This window comes from Quercus lobata, chromosome 2 (assembly GCF_001633185.2).
Source record: "Quercus lobata isolate SW786 chromosome 2, ValleyOak3.0 Primary Assembly, whole genome shotgun sequence".
NCBI classification, from domain to species: Eukaryota; Viridiplantae; Streptophyta; class Magnoliopsida; order Fagales; family Fagaceae; genus Quercus; species Quercus lobata.
The window spans coordinates 8444991-8465742 of NC_044905.1; the positions used below are offsets into that span (position 1 = coordinate 8444991).

The 20752-nt window shown below is 32.6% G+C and overlaps 2 protein-coding genes across 4 annotated transcripts; both read right to left on the reverse strand.

Moving 5' to 3' along the window:
- Positions 1-2876: 2876 nt before the first annotated feature.
- Positions 2877-7630, reverse strand: LOC115974324 (protein LIKE COV 1-like). 2 transcript variants are annotated; one of them, XM_031094621.1, is made up of 7 exons: positions 7122-7630; positions 6428-6480; positions 4902-5011; positions 4032-4199; positions 3732-3956; positions 3524-3645; positions 2877-3386 (listed from the first exon to the last, which is right to left on the reverse strand). In XM_031094621.1, the coding sequence occupies exons 1-6, from the start codon at positions 7314-7316 to the stop codon at positions 3539-3541; spliced, it is 858 nt and encodes a 285-aa protein (XP_030950481.1). In that variant the 5' UTR covers positions 7317-7630; the 3' UTR covers positions 2877-3386; positions 3524-3538. The 2 variants fall into 2 exon arrangements, with proteins under 2 accessions (XP_030950481.1, XP_030950480.1); XM_031094620.1 differs by having other exon boundaries at positions 2913-3415; positions 7122-7628.
- A 1281-nt stretch (positions 7631-8911) lies between these two features.
- LOC115974323 (glucan endo-1,3-beta-D-glucosidase-like) lies at positions 8912-12926 on the reverse strand. Of its 2 annotated transcripts, none has more exons than XM_031094618.1 (5): positions 12651-12926; positions 11463-12127; positions 10491-10814; positions 9764-10124; positions 8912-9290 (listed from the first exon to the last, which is right to left on the reverse strand). In XM_031094618.1, the coding sequence occupies exons 1-5, from the start codon at positions 12718-12720 to the stop codon at positions 9253-9255; spliced, it is 1458 nt and encodes a 485-aa protein (XP_030950478.1). In that variant the 5' UTR covers positions 12721-12926; the 3' UTR covers positions 8912-9252. The 2 variants fall into 2 exon arrangements, with proteins under 2 accessions (XP_030950478.1, XP_030950479.1); XM_031094619.1 differs by lacking the exon at positions 8912-9290 and having other exon boundaries at positions 9764-9898; positions 9981-10124; positions 12651-12925.
- Positions 12927-20752: the final 7826 nt, after the last annotated feature.

Genomic DNA, 20752 nt, shown 5'->3' on the forward strand with positions numbered 1-20752 from the left:
AGACCATTTCGATTTAACCATAAAAACAATATATTTCGGTATCGGTTAATACCGGTGTACCGTTTCGATATTACCACTAATAATAATAATAATAATAATAATAATAATAATTTTTATTAACATTTAAAACAAATAAATTTAATAGTCTTTAAATAATTATTGGGTCAATCTGTACAATTATGTTGTAGTATTGGTCAATACCATAAACATCTTCATTAACTCAATCCCAATCCCTTTTTATTATTAAAAAAAAAAAAAAAAAAAACTAAAAGCCCAATCCCTTTGTGTTCAAAAAATAAAAGCCCAATCCCTTTTTCCAATTCATTGTTTTCTATTTTATTTTTCCTCCACCGTCTTGTCTAGTAAACTTTATATTTTTGTTTATTTACTTACTTTTTATTACTATTTCATTTCTCTTTAATTCCCATCCACACATTTTCAAATTGAATCTTATCTTAGGATCCATTTGGTTGGAGGAGTGGAAAAGTGGAAGGATTAAAAATTATGGGAGGATGGAAAAGTGGGAGGGTGAAAAACTCTTTTGTTTGATTGGAGAAAAAAAAAGAAGGATGAAAAATGTAATTTATATAAATTGACTATTATACCCTTGTTACATAATATATAAGAAATAGATTTATTTGTACTCATTAAATAATATAAAATTTACCACATCATACAAATAAATTTATATTATTATAATGTAAAAATTACAATAGTGTACATATAAATTTAATTGGGCAAAAGATTTTGTAACCAGCAAATAATAGAGTCAAATGTTCAAAGGACTTCCACTTGTTCAAACGTGGTCAGCAAACTTTTGTGGGCAACAGTTTCTACACCTGGGCAAATAATCAAATGTTGTTGTGCCGATTAAACAAGACCAAAAAAAAAAAAAAGAGTAGAGAACCTGGGACATTACTGCTGTGTTGTGAGAAGAAAGTGATAAGGATGAGAAAAGACAAAAGTCAGGTCATGAATAAAGTGAGGGGTAGGTGAGAGGGTATTTGTGTAAAATGGATTTCTAAGCACTTTTCCTTCCTCATTTTCCTCCCAATTTAGGAGGATAAAAAAAGTAGGTCCAGGAGAAAAAACTTTCTCCCTTATTTTCTATCTCTCTTATTTTCCTTCCTCAACCAAACAGTGGAAAACAATATTGTCTACCCTATTTTCTTCTCCCTATTTTCCATCCTCCCTGTTTTCACTACAACCAACACACCCTTAAAATCCACTACACGGTAGCCCACGTTGTCCTTTAGTACTTGTCCCTCACAAATCTGCTTCTCTCATTCTCTCTCTACTCTCTCACGCATACTTTTCTCATCAAAAGATTGAAAACTAACCCATAATCACACTTAGATCTGTTTCTCTCTTTCTCTCACAGATCAATTTCTCTCTCGCAAGTTGCTTCTCCTCACTCAAATGTTTCACTGGCTAGTTCGGCCACCCTGTGCACACTACCACTACCATACCTCTCTCTCTCTCTCTCTCTCTCTCTCTCTCTCTCTCTCTCTCCAAGTTGCAGAGGAATTACATTCCGAGCCAAAACGCATTTTTTGGCCAAAATGACCGAAATTTGCCGAAAAGGCCGATACAAACTGGAATAGTCTGGTATTTAAAATGAAACGAAATAAGAGTCTACTGGTATTGGATTGTTCATCGATACGAAAAATTAATGCTATTCCAACCAGTACGAAACAGTATTGACTTCCTTGGCTGGAACGCCGGTATAGACCGAATTTCGGAACGGAATAGAATAGTTGGGTTACTTATACCGGAACGAAAAATTCCGACTGGAATAGAACGGTATTTAAAACATTGATCCTGTATTGTGTTTGAAGAAATTTATGGAATAAGAAGGAATATGACGAAGAGGGAGATGAGATTATTATTATTATTTTTTTTTTTTGGAGAAACTTTTGGTTTGGGTTTGTGCTCATGTTTACTGTTTTGGTTTGGTTTTGAATTGTGTTGCACTTGTAATATAGAGGAAGATGGGAGGAGAAAGACTTGATCGGGTTTTTATAAGGAAGGAAGAGTATCGGGGAGAAATAGTTATTAAAATCAAAATTTTTATTTATAATGCTAATGTTTTAAAAATAATGATTATGTGAAAAATTATGAGAGTTTTAAAAGTCTCGGTTATATATATATATATATATATATATATATATATTAATAAAAAATACGAATAACTTTTGCTTCAAGTTTTATGACCAATTTCTCAAAAAAAAAAAATTTGAAAAATAGAAAATAGAAACGAAAGACCATGAGACATTATGACATCGAAGAACTTTTAGCTCGCTTTTCCATGCCTTAATCGCTGACAATTACAAATGCAAAAGGATGAGTTGTTCACTTATTACCCACCGAATGCCACAAAAAGAGGCTGAGGCCCTTGTAGAATTTGGGTTCAAATTCCTGTTCATAATGAACATAACATGGTTGAATGAAATTATGGCAAATACCCAATGAACAACCTCGATGCATTGTAATGGTCTTTTAAAAAAAGAAACTTACAATTATGTGAAGAGAAAGGTATTTGAAGCCGATGTTCTTTTAAAGCTCCAAGACTCTTGTCCCTCCAATAATTAGAGGGATTTTTATTGTCAGCATATTGTGCCACTTCAATTCATATAAGATGTCAAAGATAAGATTCTCCAAAAATAAAAAAATAAAAAAGGTCAAAGACAAAACATGAAAGGCAATTCTCACCTAAAAGCGCATCATGTTTTTACAATTGTAGCTTTTGATGTATGCCTACTCACAAAAAATGGTTCTGAAAGTAATGCATCATCAGTATTTGCTACAGATCTAAAGAGAGCTTCCTCCTCCTCCTTCTTCTTCTTTTTTTTTAAGAGGGGTCCAGAAGAAAGGAAAAACTAAACATATATTTTGACCATTCAGTCTCAATCTTCATAAGATACACCAGATTTTTACTTGTATTTAACTTTTCTCATGTTAGAGATATTAGTTGAAGACCTTGAGGTTCAATGTCTATACAACTTTGTACTGCAGGCCGAAATTTGGTCAAGTTTGAGACTTTAACAATCTAATCTTGGCCAAATCAGTTCAATCTAAACACCTGAAAATTATATAATCTCTATTTCATAATTAAAAAAAAAGAGTATAATCTCTATTTCATAAATAAGAATGGACGCACTATTTAGAGAGAGAGAGAGAGAGAGAGAGAGAGAGAGAATCTACTATAAACAATTAATAAGAGCTGCCTTAATTGTGCCTGTATATTTTCTAGATGTTCTTCACTTCACTTCAGATTTCTCCACTATTCATCTGAATGCATGAAGTGTCATCACCTTTTCTAATCCAGCCTCTGCTAGTAACTTTCATGCTTCTACATGTTCTCAGAAACACTTGTTTGACTAGTGCTGTTGTGTCATGAAAATTGGTTGAGTTGCTGTCAATTATCCAAGAACGAAAACACAATCCTGATCACTAAGAACAGAATAAAAAAAAATAAAAAATAAAAAAGAGGAAGAAGAAAGAAGACGAAATCTATTCCCACCATTCATAGTCCGCTCTATACTTTCACTGCTGGAAAGTTGCCAATCCTTGTTGCTTGAATGGTCTGGGAATTCACTGTAGTCAATATTTGGGGTACTGACATTCCCCCAGAGATAACAATTTCTGCACCTCACATAACAACCAAAGCTGTTTTAGTTATAAATTCATATCTGGAAGAAACTGTCTTAGTTTTATGTTTAAAATCATACCAATTCCTTCTCTAACTGAGAGATTGGGTCGTATTATATCATCAGAATTGACGAGAAAAATATCTCCAAGATACAAGTGGTTGGTGGGTACATAAACACAGCTGAGTTCTTCATCACCCACACTTCTCTGAAGAACAACTGAAGATGTGATAAATCCAAATGCATATTCTCCAATGCGAGGGTGCCTTATGATAGCTACTTCCTTGAAGGCATTAGAGGTCTGATCTGTAAAGTAATACCACATGAGCATAAGTTACAAAACTCAAAAGCCAAGAGTGCATAAGTTATTGATATATTTACCAGGTGATATTGCGGCACTGATTTGCTTAGAGGCAGCATAGATGTAGCTTACAAGTGGCATTTTCTTGATGAACCATTCCCCGAGAGTAAGAACAGAAGCTCCCAACCATGATGACATGAAAACACCAACCAAGAATATGAAAGTGATGGAGGTAACAAATCCAAGACCTGCAGTTTATCCAAATTAGGCACATATTGAAAAGTAAAATAATATTGCAGATGAGGAAAAATCTTGGCTATTTTGGTTGATGCCTGCAAACTCAAAATTTTCTTGGGAATTAGTAATTTGGAGTCATAAATCAGCTCACTAAGGATGATTAAGATACGTTCATGAGTCAGAGCCAGATCAATTCCATTAATTTTCCTCCCAAAAAGCCTAGGCACAGATTTTGCTGAGTAACTTTTGAAGGACTGTTCAGCAACTTAATGTGCTGTGCAGATTCCATGTGAAGGGTTCTACTGTCCCCTGGGACTTTCTTATGAAGAAAACTAAGGTCCCATGCATACATAAAATAATGCAGATACTTTCAAAATAAATTAATACGAACTTTCCCTTGATTGATTTTAAGGCCACATGGCATGAAATTTTCAATTCAATTTACTTGGTCAAGGAAGCACTTGTCTTTAATATGTTGTTTTCCTGTCTGAAGCAAGTGGAACATAGAGTAGGACTATTTTTCAGTTCAACTGGATAAAGATCGAAGTACATTTTCCTTGCTCAGAAAAATTAACATCAACTTGAAAGTCCACATGCATTTCACATATATGAACTCAATCAAATGAGATAAAAACATGAACGGTCAAAATAAAAATTTCAAGTAGTCCAATCCTCAGAAAACTGCTAAACACAGAACAAGTAAATCCACTTACCAAAAATATTGATCCCCAGATGATTATAGATCGGGGAGAAGAAACCATCCACAAAATGAATGAAACCCCAAGTGATGTAGAATGTAATGGCTATTGGAAGAAGAATGACGCTGCAAACAATATGAGCCTTTTCATGGAACATATTTAAAAGATTCTCAACTATCACATACTTTATAAAAAAATAAATAAATAAATAAAAATAAAGCAGATATAATAGCAAACGCCAAACAATTCCTTGGTCATCTCTGGAGAAACAAACATCCATTTTCAAATAAATTGTACAAAACTTGATACCCATTACCTACCAAAAAAAACTTGATACCCATTAAATAAAATACCTGAACGAACAGTTTTACTTTTGACATGTTGATTTACTTTTCTGAGGGTTATGCATATAAGCAACAGGTTACTCATCTTAACGTCTTAAGAAATTTCATGCAAGTTGCAGTGGCTTCCAACAAAATAGTCAGTGATAGAGCATTGCAGCATAACTGAGGGTAATTGCATGATAGAAATACAGTGAGTCAATTCATCTCAGATATCACCACTTAAGTTGTTGGTACTTTTTTGCCATTATATGTGGTTTTAACATGTAAATGTGTTTCTGCTACCTCAAAACCAATGAGCAGGATTATCTCTTCAGTCCCTACTCCCAGAAAGTACCTTTTTTTCTCATCTTGCAGGGTTCATTAAAATCCAGATAGACTACTGCTCCATGTTTAAGCTCATTTCAAATAATATTCTAGCAATTAAACACTGACCTTCAAATTTAAGTATTAGGAAAGCAATGACTATTTTACAAAAAGAAAATTCAAAATCAAAAGCTTTAACTTGCATGTCAAATCAATCACTCATCTAACAAAGAACAAATGACAAGGAAGTGAAGAACCCAATGGAATTGCCCTTTACATGTGAAATATGAAACATTTATAGACTTCCCACAAAAATTTTTGATTGAAGAAGCTCTTCAAAATATTAAAATAATACACTTTTCAAGTATTACATAACCGTTATGTTAAAACTTAGAACAGGTCTACAATTTGCTGAAGAACAGCAAACATGGGGTTCTCATGCTAGTGGATTTCTTCAAAGGAATGTTCAGATCTAACAGCTTATTGAGGAAGTGTGTGTTGCGTTAGTAAATGTTCCCTGTAAAAAAAAGCCACTTTATTGGCTTCAGAAGTTTGATGAGTCATACAACCTTTTTATATTGTATATGCAACTCTAAAAGTATCATGAAAACTGGTAGACCATATCTAATAGATAATTCAAAAAAGTTCTTCCAAAAGACCAAATGCCCCAAAGGCTAAATGCCAAAACTAATGCAGAAATCACCCAAAACAAAGTGCAAAAGTTAAAAAACAAGGAGATGAAAGAAAGAGGGGTAGTCTTAGTAGGAGTACTAAAAATTACATACAGAAAAGGGGGCGACATGTTCTGAATAATCAGCCTCAAACAACAAGAACAGTTTAATTGTTAGAAGGCACCAAAATAAGATTAATTTTATGTAACCCTAAAGAGCTTACCATCCACTCATGAACTTTTTTGAAGCCCAGCTGCGGATGACTTTAGCAAATGCCTACACAAGCAACCAAACAATGACTTTAGAGCATTCCCAATGGCTTATGCATAAACCTTAAAAATGCATAATAGGTCATCCAAATGCACAAAAAATCCCTTGCATCGGCTTATTCACTTTGCATCTAAAATTTATAACTTGCTACAGCATTTCAATGGCTTATGCAAAATGCCTTTTTTTTTTTTTTTTTGGGTGCATAAGCCGATGGGAGTGCTCTTATAATCCCATCATTTAAAAATTCCACTGTTTGGCTCAAATCTTTATTTGTTCTTAAAATTTGGCTTTTGAAAGTTTCACCACTGACCCATTACAATATAACCTCAAGAAAACACAGTGCCTACACAAACCAATATAGAAACAATAAGAAAAAAAAATCCACAAACAACCCAGAAAACAAACTCTCAAATGAAACATATCTACATGGATTAATTAAACACACAAAAACCACCAAATCATGATCATCTATCTGAAACACAGTAATACAGGAAATGGTGTTCTTTAATCAAAACGCTTCCTGCAATACCTATTCATCAAAGAAAAAAAAAAATCCTGCAATACTTTTCCTGCATACCCATAAGAATCAAACTACCATGTTGATTCTGAACCATGATTGAAAAAAAGATAGAGAAAAAGAAACTCACCTCTCTGCCGGAGTGATGATGTGAAGAGGAGATAAGAGCGGCAGGAGAAGACGAAGGAGATGAAGATTTGGAGTTGGAGGCTCCATTATCGGCGATGATTCCTACACCTCCTCCTCCTCCTCCTCCTCCTCCTCCTCCGGCAACCGGGATCAGCAGCTCTAGATCTCTTTCCCTTTCTCTCGTAGCCCCAGCCATTTTCTTCTTCTTCCCTCCTCCTCCTCTTGTTCTTCTCAGATTCGTTTTTTTAGGCTAATTTCTCTCTCTCTCTCTCTCTCTCTCTCTCTCTCAATTGCGCTGTGAAAATATCGCACCACCTATGACGAACGAACAAGGTGATCAAGTTGGTTAAGGAACAATAGAGATGCTTGGAAGCTCTTTAACGGAATTTTCAATTTAACCAATCACACGCAGCCCGGGGTTCACTCGCCCTGTCCTTTCCATGCCAACCGATATATTTGGAATTTGCGCGAAAAAAAAAAAACGTATCACTGACAAGTTAATGGAGGTACTCAGGGACTTTTTTTTTTTTTTTTTTTTTTTGAAGAGTCCAGAAATTAGGTTATGAACTATTTTTATAAATATTTTATGAAAAAATAATAATTAATTAATTTTTTAATGACTTTTTATATATATATATATTTTTTATAAATATTTTATAAAAAAATAATTAATTAATTTTCTTTACTGCTTTTTATATTTCATAAATATTGTATGAAAAAATATTAATTAATTAATTTGAAATTAGTTTATAAACTATTTTTATAAATATTTTATGAAAAAATAATAATTAATTAATTTTGTGATGACGTTTTATATATATTTTTTATAAATATTTTATAAAAAAATAATAAGAGTCACTTATATATTAAAGAAAGTTTTGATACAATTTCTATAAAAAAATATAAAAAAAAGTCAAAAAAATTAATTATTTTTTTTATTTTTTTATAAAATATTTTTGAAAATAATCTCTAAATATTTTTTTTTTTTGTTAAAAATCTCTAAATCAATATCAATATGACATTCAGTAACATTTCTTTATTAATAATTGTTTTAAGATACCTGTAAACGTGACGTACTTATAAATGACCTAATAAATACTTATAAAAATTATCATTAAATGACCTGATAGCAGTAGTAATACAGAACAAAATTTCATGTGACATCTGGGAAAAACAACTTCCCAACCTTATTTAATGATCATTTAATTTTTTGTTTATAGAAAAAGAGAAAATTCACATCCAAACTATTCCCAAAAGCAGTCCTACGGCCACAAGGCCCACAACTGAGTATCGTAACATTTTCACTATATTTGAATTTTATTTATTTATTTATTTTTTTATGAAACTACATTTGAATTGTCAGCCTAGTAAAAATTAGATAAAATAAAAATGACTAAAATGCAAACACTGACCTTCTAAATTTTTTTAGATTTCATTTTAGTCCTTTAACTTTATTTTTGTTTATTTCAATCTTCCAACTTTCAAGTTTATTCAAATTAGAACTTTTCCTTCAACTTTTGCAAATTCAATTAATGATTGAAAAATATTCTCCAAATTTATTTTTTCAAAAAACTTTAACAAAAGTTGACACAAAAAAACCTTAATTGAATATAAATCTGAAACTTAGAGGATTGAAATGAACGAAAGCAAAGTTAAAAAACTGAAATGAACTCTTAAAAAACTTAGAGGTTAGTTTTACATTTTAGCCAATAAAAATTTATTATGTCCGTGCCCACCGCAACTGAAAACAATGGTGTTGTGAGAAATTGAGAATGTTGTGACACTTCGTCATGTCCATGAACTTTCTCATTCCAAACAAGCTTTGAGACATCCGGTTGAAGTTACAAGACATTTACTACATCCTCAAAGCACCTTGAGATTGAAGTAACAATTCCGAGATTGAATCAAGCTAGAACTGAAATGAAAATACATTAACAACCACATACACCTCTGCATCTATCTTTAACACTAGTAAACATTTACACACATGAAGTTCAAGACAAATATATAAACATTTCTACACAAGCAATACAGGCCGTACTGCCTACTTATGTATATAACATGAGTCAGATAACATGAGTCAGAATATAGAGAGTCCTCCGCCGTAGTTGGCCTCGTCCATTCTCCCCTTATCAGGTACTCCCAGCAGGGTAAACGCAGTTGTTATAGCCTGCGAATCAAATAGGAAAAAGGCATGTTAGTTGTTACCAAAGCATGTCCTCTAGCTCTAGGCGGTAGATGAGAGACATTTTATTAGAGAATGAACTTTTGCTGCTAACAATGACATTTCTTCTAAAGCAACGGCTGACAGCCTGACATAATGAAAAAAACACAAAATTTGAACATCAATGATGATGACTACATTGGAAGTACCAAAAATCAATCTGTTCTAAAATCAAGAATGACAGGATTCAAACCTATTCTAAATTTTCTAATACTATGATCATTACCACTTGTCCCAAAAGGTTGAACTAAATATTTAACAATTACGCTAACAAAACTAACCTAATAACAAACCTAAAATGACTTGATTTATGCTAGAACTTTGTGTTGTCATATTAATTGACTAATAGGAGAACTAAACCAGCTCCTAATATCAGATGACAGATGGGTATGAAAGAAGATTTGTGCCAGAGAACTTACTAGGGTTGTTGGATGAGAGTGTGGCTGTTTGTGAGAAATCACAGTTCCATGGATTCCGGCCTGCTGTTTGGTAGAGGAGATTCATTGCATAAGCAGCATGGGATGCCACAGTATTAGGATCAAAACAAGCGCCGCCTGGTTGGATTGGACTACAATCAATCCCGTGTCCACAAGCATAATCCAAATTTGTCTGTAATTGGGCAGCTGATAGGCCTACCTTTGGCACACACCATGATGCTTTATTCGGTTTTGGTGATGGAGAAACTGGTTTTGGTGATGGAGAAACTGGTGTTGGTGTTGGAGATGCTGGAGAAACTGGAGTTGGTGCTGCAGTTGCTGGAGTTTTTGGCATAGACGGAGCCTTCAAGCAAAAGAAATCATGTTAATGAAGCTCATCACTACTACTATACTTCTACAACTACAACAATATAAGAACAACAACAAAAAGTGATTTTTCTTCTTCCTATTTTAAGGGATCCTACCAAATGTGCTAGCCTCCTAAAGACACAGCATAGAGCATAAGCTGGTGCCAAAAGCTCTAGCTCATCAACAAGCCTTAAGGTCAGCCACATATATTCTCATGTGCCATTATATTCTACCTAAAGCTACTTAATTGACATGTTATTTTTATTACTTCTACTAATTAAGGTAAGTCATAGAAGGGAAAAAAAAGAAGAAGAGATTTTTTGTTTTTATAACTAACTTGATGATGCATCTACATGCTCACCTGGCTACTCTTGGAGAGGCCAATATCATAGGTTGCGGTTAGATCAGGCTTGTAAATCCCGAAAGCTCGCTCAGAACCAGCTCCAGATTTCAAGTCCTCGTCATATAGTGCAAAGAGATATGTATCCACTGATTTACCTGGCATCAATGGGGTTCCCACCATTGACCGAAGGTGAGCAATCAAATTACCATTATAAGCCTTGGCATTCTCAATACTTGGACCAACCTCGTTGCTGTCTCCTTTGTATGGCCAACCAGTCTCAGCAACCACAATCTCAACATCCTTGAAGCCCATGGCATTCAGAGCAGAACGAACAGCGTCCACCTGCATACACAATTGGGCCTTTTGTTAGTACATATTCAACATATGGGGCATGACAATTTGTGCAATTATTTGCTCTTGACCAATTACTACAACCAAGCTCTTGGTAACTCAGATTTCCAACTCAACTCCCTTCATTTTCACAAAACCAGCTTCATGATAATTTTGGGCTCATATCATATCCAGTGCTGTTACGTGGTTGGCTTGGCATAATTGTTACAAAGATATACTTTGTCATCCCTAAAGAACTACCATTAAGATAAAAACATATTCCTAACATGCACTGGGATGGATGCGTTTTGTTCCTTTGCACAAAACCAACTTCATGATAATTTTGGGCTCATATCCAATGCAGGTATAAATTGCTGTTTTTGGCATGTTAAATAAAAATATTGTGTGTCAAATTGCTACATATAAATTGACATGTCAAACTAAAACAAACATATGGACAAAATATCTCTTAAAGGCATAACCATTAAGACACAAACATATTTCTAGTGCGTGTTTTTTTAATGTCCATATATCTCTAGTGTGTCCGTATTTCTCTGACCTTACAGATAAATAGACATTTCAAACCAAAACAAAACAAACATCTGAACAAATAGCGAGTAAACTAGAACAACTAAAACCAAATTAAAAGATTGAACTGACCTGAGCATCGAACATATTGGTGTACTTGATATTAGTATTCGAGTCAACCCGCCCTGGGTTTGGCTGAAAAAGACAATAGTTCAAGGTATCGGGTCTCGGGTCGCTCCCGTACGCAAAGTACGGGTACGGGTTAATCTCAAAAGGGGAACCCGTCGCATTGTTGAAACTCAAAAGCCCTTTCAACATCTGAACCAAATTCGGGTGGAACATTCCGGCAGACGGTGGCTCCGATTGCCTAAGCACCGCCATTGAATGCACCGTCGACACCTTAATCTTCCCTCCCAACGAAGCTTCGTTGAGGGCATTTTGGACATTCTGCACCGCCGGCAATAGCTGGTTCATCAAGTTCTGGTCGTTGGAGGTCATGACCTCGTTGCCGACATTGATTAGGATGATCTTGCTTGCAGGGTAGAAGGGGATCACGTTGGAGTTGATCCAGCTTTTGGCGAAGTTCGGGTCGGAGGCTAGCGCCGGAATGTCGCCGTCGGCGGCGCCGATCATGATTCCGATCCCGGTGTTCGCTAGGGCTTTGATCATGGCCGGGTCGGCTCCGTAAAGTCGGACCTTTTCGATACTTGTTGATTGGAGAAGCTTCGCGGTTTCTGACGGTGGAGGAAGGTTGTCGGCGACTTGGCCATAGTTGATGCCGATGAACGATTGGCACTCTGCACAAAATAAATATCACACCGTTACGTAATTCAGAGCCTAAATTCTTCTACTTCTTTTTGCTTTTTTAGCTCAGACTTCTCAGAATTCAGAGGAAATTCGTTTTTTTCCCCCTCTAAAAAAAATCGACTTTTCTTAGCTTCCAAACAGAGTTCGACTTTTCTTTTTTCTTTCCAGTGATTTCTTAGCTTCCAAACAGAGCTTTAATTCTTCTACTTCTTTTTTCCTCTGAGTTCAGAGGGAGCCGTTACGTTTAAAAAACTTATAGCTACTATCTTTTATGGTACAAGAAAAACCAAGAATTTAGATATAATTGCTAGGAACCGAGTGTAACAGCTGAGTAAATATTCAAAAGACAGACCTCAAATCAAAAAAGAAACTTCCAAAGAAGATACTAATTCTTGTGAAATAAAGAAAGACATGTATCAACCAGAAGTACTTCATCAATAAACTTTCAAAAATAATTTTCTTTTGAGTGTATTTACAGAAGAAATTATGAAAAGGAGAATGAATAAAACTTACTGGAAACTTTGATAGCACGTAAGAAAGAAAGAAGAAAAACGAAAGCTGTGGCGAAACGAAGCGCTGCCATGGGTGACTGAAGAGAAAGAGCTCTCTCTGTTTCGCTTTGTTTCAGAGGGGGACGAGAAAAAGGTGAGGGCAAAATCGTCAAATGATCTTTACGTGGTGCAAAAGTACACACCTTAGCGCACCAGAATGAACTGGAGTTTGCAGTAATTGGGAGGAAGTGGAGTTGTGATACGTGAAAGCAGAGAGTGAGAGAGACGTTGATTTATATAGATGCTGCGACAGCCGATGAGAAATGATATTTTTACAACAAATTTCCAAAACAAATTTTAAGTTTGGTCAAATTTTAAGCAACAGTTTATTATTAGTTGTTTTTATTGGAATAAAAAAATAATTTTAATATTAAATTTAAATAAATAATAATTAATTAATTATAATTTGTTATAAAAATATAATAAATATGTTGTGAATATAACACTACTCACAGCCGACAGGTGCTTAAAGCTGAAACTCGGTTTTATTATTTTTTATTTTTACCAAACCGCTTTTATAAAATGACGTGAATGCCCTTTTATGGTGACCGTTAAAATGCCCGTTACGAATGGAATGTGGGCTTTTCTGCATGTGACTTGGATCCGATGTATACGGGTTGTTTTCATTAAATTCATATATACAAGATTTGAAAATTACACGATGGCATTATTCGGAAGAAAAATAATTCTCAGTCAAGAACAAAAAAGAACTTTGTGTCAAAAAAAAGGAACAAAAAATATAAATTAAAAGACGAAATGGAAAGATAATGTGGTTCTTACTTGTTAAAGGCCCAAGACCCAATTTATTTTTTTAATAACAAAAAAAAAATTAATACTTAATAGTCAGAGTATACACTTAGAGTCCATTTAGGAATAACTTATTTAGCTGGAATTGAAAACTTTTTACTGAAAGAATTATAGATAAAGTTAAAAGGTAACTGAAATAGTATAGTGAAAATAGTATTAAAAAGTGCAATGGGATTTATGAACAGAACATACACTTAGAGTCCATTTAGGAATAACTTATTTAGCTAGAACTGAAAACTTTTTACTGAAAGAACTATAGATAAATTTAAAAGGTAGCTGAAATAGTATAGTGAAAATAGTTTCAAAAAGTGCAATGGGGTTCATGAACAGAGCATACACTTAGAGTCCATTTAGAAATAACTTATTTAACTGGAACTGAAAACTTTTTACTGAAACAACTATAGATAAAGTTAAAAGGTAGCTGAAATAGTATAGTGGAAATAGTTTCAAAAAGTGCAATGGGGTTTATGAACAGTAACAAAAATAAGCTGAATAGTAAAAACAGGCCAAAATGGCCAAATGGCCATAAAATTCTAACTATATCGTTAGTAGTTTTGGTTACTAAACTATATTATTTACTAGTATCTCAAGTCTAAAAGACTCGATTTTGGCCTATAAATCGAGTCTCAAAGACTCGATTTCCATAGTCTGATGTGGCATTTTTTTCTTACTTGGAAATCAAGTCTATAAGACTCGATTTATAAACCAAAAAAATTTTAAAAAATTCTAACTCTCAAATCTCTCGTACAAGCCAAAATACACAAAAAAAAAAAAAAAAAATTAAGAAATCCAGAAACACAACAATCAGATCAAAGGGAGAAAGAATCAGATCAGATAGGAGAGGTGACCTGCCCATAACATATCAGAGAAGAACCCAAAGAAAAAAAAAAAAAAAACTAGAAATAGAGAGAAGAACCCAAGCCGTGCCGCTCGCCGTGCGAGACCCACGCCATGCGTGACCCAGGCCTGGGTTCTTCTTATAACTGGGTCTGGGTTCTTCTTTGACCTTTATAAGGTTTATAAATCGAGTCTTAAAGACTCAATTTTCATGTGATCACCACGTAGAAAAATATGTCACATCAGAAATGATTAGACCATGAAAATCAAGTCCCTGACACTCGATTTATAAGCCAAAATCGAGTCTTTTAGACTCAAGATGCTAGTAAATAATATAATTTGGTATCTAGAACTACCAACTATATAGTTAGGATTTTATGGCCATTTGGCCATTTCGGCCGTAAAAACAACTTGTTTTTTTAAGTTAATAGAAAACACAACCTTAAAATCATTTTGGTGCAAAAATTAGTGATTAAAATAGTATACATTTTCCAACACATTGGTTGGTTTAGTGGTAAAGAGTTTGTGGCCCTACTTGTCAGGCTTGGGTTCAAATCACCTCCATAGTCGATTGTTAGTGGGCATTCACACTGCCCTAAGGGCTTGCTTAGCCTAGCTACCCATTTTTTTCATTTGCCAATATATATATATATATAAATATATATATATTCTATGAAATGAATTAATGAATAACTTTTGTCATGTCTTTGCAATCGACACAACATCAACTAATATTTCTTTGATATCTTTTCAAATTATGGATAATATAGAGTTGAGAGTTTTGTAGTTCAATTAGTACCTCTTAGTGTTTTCAATTAGGATATTTGGGGTTCAAATTCTCTCTTTTGTTATAATTATCGAATTTATCTAGCAAAAAAATTGTTTGATTTCATGTTGGAGAAATAAAAAAGTGTTGACAGAGTTATAAAAGAACTATTTTTATTTTTTTGGGGTACATGTTTGGGGAGGGGAGGGGATGCATGGTTCAAAAACCTAAATTTATGTATAGATAACATTTTCTTCTAAAAGTTTGATTTCAATTGGTGCTTATAAGATGAATAAAATTATACTCTTTCAAATGGCACACGTGATGCTTTTATGCTGGTAGCATTTGAAATAATGCTTTATTATTAATTTCAAAATCGATTCTAGAAAAATATATTAATAAAAAAAATCAGTCACTATATATAATCAGTAATTTAAAAAAAAAAAAAGGAAATTAATGTTGAAAAACAAAGAGCATAACTTTGAAGTTCGGATAAAATAGAATGAAGAAAAAAAAATGCAATTGATCTGACTAGTTAGTTTGTTGTTTGTATGTCTTTTATTTGTTTATTTATTTATTTGAAGAAAATGTCTTTTTTATAAAAAAATAAATAAATAAAAAACACAAAAAAAGAGAAAATAAAGTTCTAACGCAAATGTACGCTACAAATTCTACTTTTAAAAAAATCATGGTAGTAACTTTTTTAGGTAAGGTTTGTTGTTGTTTATATTGTAATGTTGGAAAATGAGTCTATGATTAGTGATTAAGGTATTCTTTGAAATATTTTTGGATAATAATATACTGTTGGTCTTGATTCCGAGAAGAATGGAAAAGCACTTAAACATACTACTTGCTAGTTGCTTCTTGGTATAATCTTACATCCAAAGCCTCTATAACTCTGTCAACGCTTCGGCAATGGCACTGTATTCACCGAAAAGGAGAAAGGGAAAAACTATATATGGTTTTTGCTTATGAGCTAAGAAATAGCAGTACTTCCCCTTCTAGAACGTGACAACATTTCCAACATACAAAAGAGTGTCGGGCAATGTGAAAAGTAATCCATTTTCAAAAGGCGCGGTAAAAAAGAGCTTGCCATATAAATGTAGAATATATTTTACTTTTCAAGAACAAACGCACAAAGATGGGGCTAACTTTAACAAGGTTGGTATAATGAATGCACAAGTAACCTTTTAAATAATAACGAAAAGCAAGCTTTCATTCAGCTAAAAATATATATATTAAAAAAATTTTAAAACCGAAAAAATGCTTTCAAAACATTCAAATTTAAGCTTTTCACTTGCCATCTCATTTCACTGGACTACCAGTCCAAGTACATTTTAATGTAATATTAGGAGTACTACAAATTTTATTATATACTTATGTGTCAACTTCTAAATACATCTAAGAAAAAAAAAACTCTTAAACGTAAAACACAAAAGTAATTAAGAAATTTAATCATTATGTTGTTAATGTAGCACTAATCACACCACCCTGAAAAAAATAAAAGAAAAAACGATGGAAGGAATGATGATAAGCTTGTGGAATGAGAACAACCAGCACCCTTTTAAAATCTTGCCATATTTTGATAAAACAAAACTACTCATGCTAAAATCGATTTACAAAATGGGACAATGCCAAAGAAATACTAGAGCTAATACCTATGCCAAAACCAACATGTCAAAAGAATTGTTAACTTGTAATTTGGATAGAGGAAAATATAATTGTGATTGAATAGATGGTAACTCAAGACGCATTGAATTTGGCTTCTTCTCCGTAATAAATTTGCTATATTTTCCATAAAACAAAGCCAAAAAAAAAAACAAAAAAAACAAAAACAAAAACCAACGTTTCATGATTGCAGTTCCCTACAAGTTTTTTTGTTGTTGTTTTGGATAGGACATTTCTATTATTTAATTTAAGTTAACGAAGTTTACACGACGAAGCAAAGACTATGGACTACCTTTGCTCTTTAGGGTACATTAAAAGCACCACCAAAGGAAAAAAAGAACCCATAAATTAAAAGGGCATAGGGATATTCTCGAACGTGTTGCAGGTTGGTGCCAGTGTTACTCCAGTTGTATGGCCCAATTGAATTGCTAAGCTGCCTTAGTAAACACGAAAGCATCCAGCTTCCAACTAAATACAATAGAAAAATCAAGGCAACAAGATTCTGTAATTGACTTGGGTTGTCAAATAAAAACCCTAAATTTGCTTCAACAACATGTTCAAATTAAACTAGATAAGATGCTCTTGAAAAAGTTCGACAATACGCCTTAGTAATTAAACAAGTTTCTTGATTACAAGTTATAACCAAAATTTTAAAAACCGTTACAAGTTATAACTATAGTTTTAAAAATTGGAATAGTAAAAAAATTAAAAAGAGGTCTGATTCCCAATTTTTACCTACACAGATAAAATGAGTCGATCAATGTTAACTTAAATGGTCCAATGTTTTAACTATAGAACTCAACACACATATCTCAAAGTAACTATCAAAGTTTGTTAAATTAAAATGTGCGTCATTCTTGATTCTAAAAGTTTAGATTTACTTTAGCTTATGATAATTTGTCAACAACCACATGTTGAGATTCATTCATTTACGTTCTCAAAAAAAAAAAAAAAAAAAAAAAAAAAAAAAAATCATTTACGTAGTCTTAAAAACGTGCGGCTTGTCATAAGAGAACCTTTTGAATTTGCCATATTCATTGTTTTTATAGTGGGAGATACATAATATAACAATAACAAGTTCACTTTAATAATTAGGATCTTTTCATGGCTTTACTGCTTAGCTGCTTAGGGATATGACCAGAACCTAAAATTTCTAAATCATACAATTAAAAAGAAAAAGCACAGATCCTATCCTTATATCTATCCTGATTGGGGGCAGGTATTACTTTCTTTTTTTTTTTTTTTTTTTTTTTTTTTCAGTTTTCACAATTCTTATACAACCATGCTAAAGAAACTGGGGAGATGTTTAGTTTATATATATATATATATATATATATATATATATATACGCACACTAACAGGTTCTTCTATAGTAACTCTGGGACATGTTACCTATTATTACACTTCGTAAAAAAAATAGTCAAAATTAAAAGTTAAAAAACCTGAAAATATATGGTGATAAGTTTGGTCACAATAATAGATACCACATCTTCGAAAAATATAGAAATGCGATAAAAAAATTTCATACAGTAATAAGTTTTCGCTTGCCATGGTTACAGCTTACTAACTTATTGGTTTATGATTCTAAATTATATTATTAAATTAAAAATTTTATAGATCATATATATATAAATTTTTTTTCATATTTTTTTTTTGTCTGAATTAAAAAAATAGTTTCAGTCTACTCATTACTTCATATGACAGTAACGGTAATATCACGCATACCATCAAGGCTTTGATGATATTATCGTTGTGTGCATGACAAATTTATTGAAGCGCTACTATTTGAACCATTTAACTCCTGTTTGCCAAGTATTATATAAAGCGATACGAGCATTCCCTACCATCAAGCCACACTTGTGTGGAGATATATATGTATATATATATATTTGTTTTCTTCATCCTGATTGGGAGCATGTGTTAATAAATCTTCAAGTTTCACACTTTATTGTCCTCACCACCTTCTTATGCAAGATAACTTTCAAAAAGCAGCTAAAGCATCTGTTAACACCGGGGACCTACCGACCCATATGTTCTTGTCAATGTTTCTTAAGGCTCAGAAAGAATGTTTAAAAAAGAAGTAAAAAGAAAGCAGAATCTCATCTTGATGATTGCTTGCAACATTGGGCCATTTCAGTAATGGTTAGCTGGCATCCTCGAGTGCACGTTTGGATAATGCTGAAAACTTCAGTTTTCAGCGTTCAACATTTTTAGTGGGTTCAGTTTTCGACGTTTAGCGTTTTTAGTGAGTTACGTGCACTTTTTACGAGACCCGCATATACTTTTTCCAGAAAAAAAATTTTAAAACTGGATTCTACGATACTATTAAACAATATCCAAAAATCTCATTTATAATAGGTAAGAACTTTTTAAATGGCAGAGCTAGGGGGCCTGACTTTTCAAAAATCTCAGTTATAATACTTGATAAAATGGAAAGAACTTATAAAATTTATGAAAAATTAACTTACCGCCCCCTAACTTAAGGACAAAGTTTAGCTACAAAATTTGTTGTAACTTAATGTTACAACCTTACTCAATAAAATAAACATCACTACATATTTTGAAAATCTAATCGTTGAATTGCATGTTTTTTACGCACTTAATATACATGTCAAATCTTGTGTTAATTGGATATTATATATTATATAATCTATAAACTTATATTTTATACATAATTTTAAACTACAAAAACTAACAATTTAAACAATTTATTGATGGCATAATTATTGATCTTTAATTTTTTGGAAAAATCTCATTTATAATAGGTAAGAACTTTTAAAATGGCGGAGCCAAGAGGCCTGACTTTTCAAAAATCTCATTTATAATACTTGATAAAATGGAAAGAACTGATAAAATTTATGAAAAATTAAGTTACCACCCCTAACTTAAGGACAAAATTTAGTTACAAAATTTGTTGTAGTTTAAGATTATAACCTTACTCAATAAAATAAACATCACTGCATATTTTGAAAATCTAACCATTGAATTGCATGTTCTTTACACTCTTAATACACATGTCAAATTTTGTGTCAATTGGATATTATATATTATATAATCTATAAACTTATATTTTGTACATAATTTTAAACTACAAAAACTAACAATTTAAACAATTTATTGATGGCATAACTATTGATCTTTAATTTTCTAGAAATTTTGCAAGTATGAAAGATATAAAAAGAAAATATAATATAATGGTGGAATTCTCAAAATTCACCTTCAATAAGAAGATATTAAGTAAGGTTGTAGTATTAGGCTATAACCAATTTTATACCTAAACTCTGTCCCTAACTTAATTCATGGGCCTATAATCTTTCCAAATCTAAGCACAAAAAATCTATAACAAATTCCCAAATCTAAATCCGAAAAAAAAAAAAAAAAAAAAACCTAAATCAATAATATAAGGAAAAAGAATCCCTTCTAAATTAGTATTCCTCTTCTATGTAAGGATTGGGGACTTGCAAATATAGATTTGCTCTTACTTGGAAAAAAAAATATATATATATATCTTAATAAAAAAAGTTTCCTTGCGCCACCATCATTAGGGGTGGCAAAATTGGACACGACTCGCGAACCCAACACGACACGACACGACATGAAATTAGCAGATTATAGGTTGAGGCTTAACGAATTCGTGTCATATTCGGGATTGACACAGCTGACTTGTTTAATAAATAGGTTGGGTTAGTGTTGAACATATAGAATCCATTTGACCCATCTGACTCGTTTAATTAAATGACATTTTACCAATGTACCCTTCAAACTCTAGGTATATAAACTTATTAGTTTTTTTTTTTGACATAAACTTATTAGTTGTTGTGGTTTATTTTCTTTGACATATTATGATAAGTTTTAATTTTGAATAATTATTTGTGATGCAATTACTCGTTAGTTATGAATTTTATATTAAAAAAATATATTTATTTGTTTTTTCATAATTTTTTTTCTTCATATTGATAAAATCTGATAAACATGTCGATATGACT

Bases quoted from the DNA above. Each gene is read 5' to 3' on its own strand.
- LOC115974324 (XM_031094621.1), bottom strand. From the start codon at position 7,316: ATGGCTGGGGCTACGAGAGAAAGGGAAAGAGATCTAGAGCTGCTGATC. The intron at 6,481-7,121 runs GTGAGTTTCTTT...TTGCTTGTGTAG, and splicing joins ATCATCACTCCGGCAGAGAG to GCATTTGCTAAAGTCATCCG. The intron at 3,957-4,031 runs GTAAATATATCA...ATTACTTTACAG, and splicing joins CAGTGCCGCAATATCACCTG to ATCAGACCTCTAATGCCTTC.
- LOC115974323 (XM_031094618.1), bottom strand. From the start codon at position 12,720: ATGGCAGCGCTTCGTTTCGCCACAGCTTTCGTTTTTCTTCTTTCTTTC. The intron at 10,125-10,490 runs GTGAGCATGTAG...TTTTGCTTGAAG, and splicing joins GCCTCTCCAAGAGTAGCCAG to GCTCCGTCTATGCCAAAAAC. The intron at 9,291-9,763 runs GTAAGTTCTCTG...TTTGATTCGCAG, and splicing joins ACTCTCATCCAACAACCCTA to GCTATAACAACTGCGTTTAC.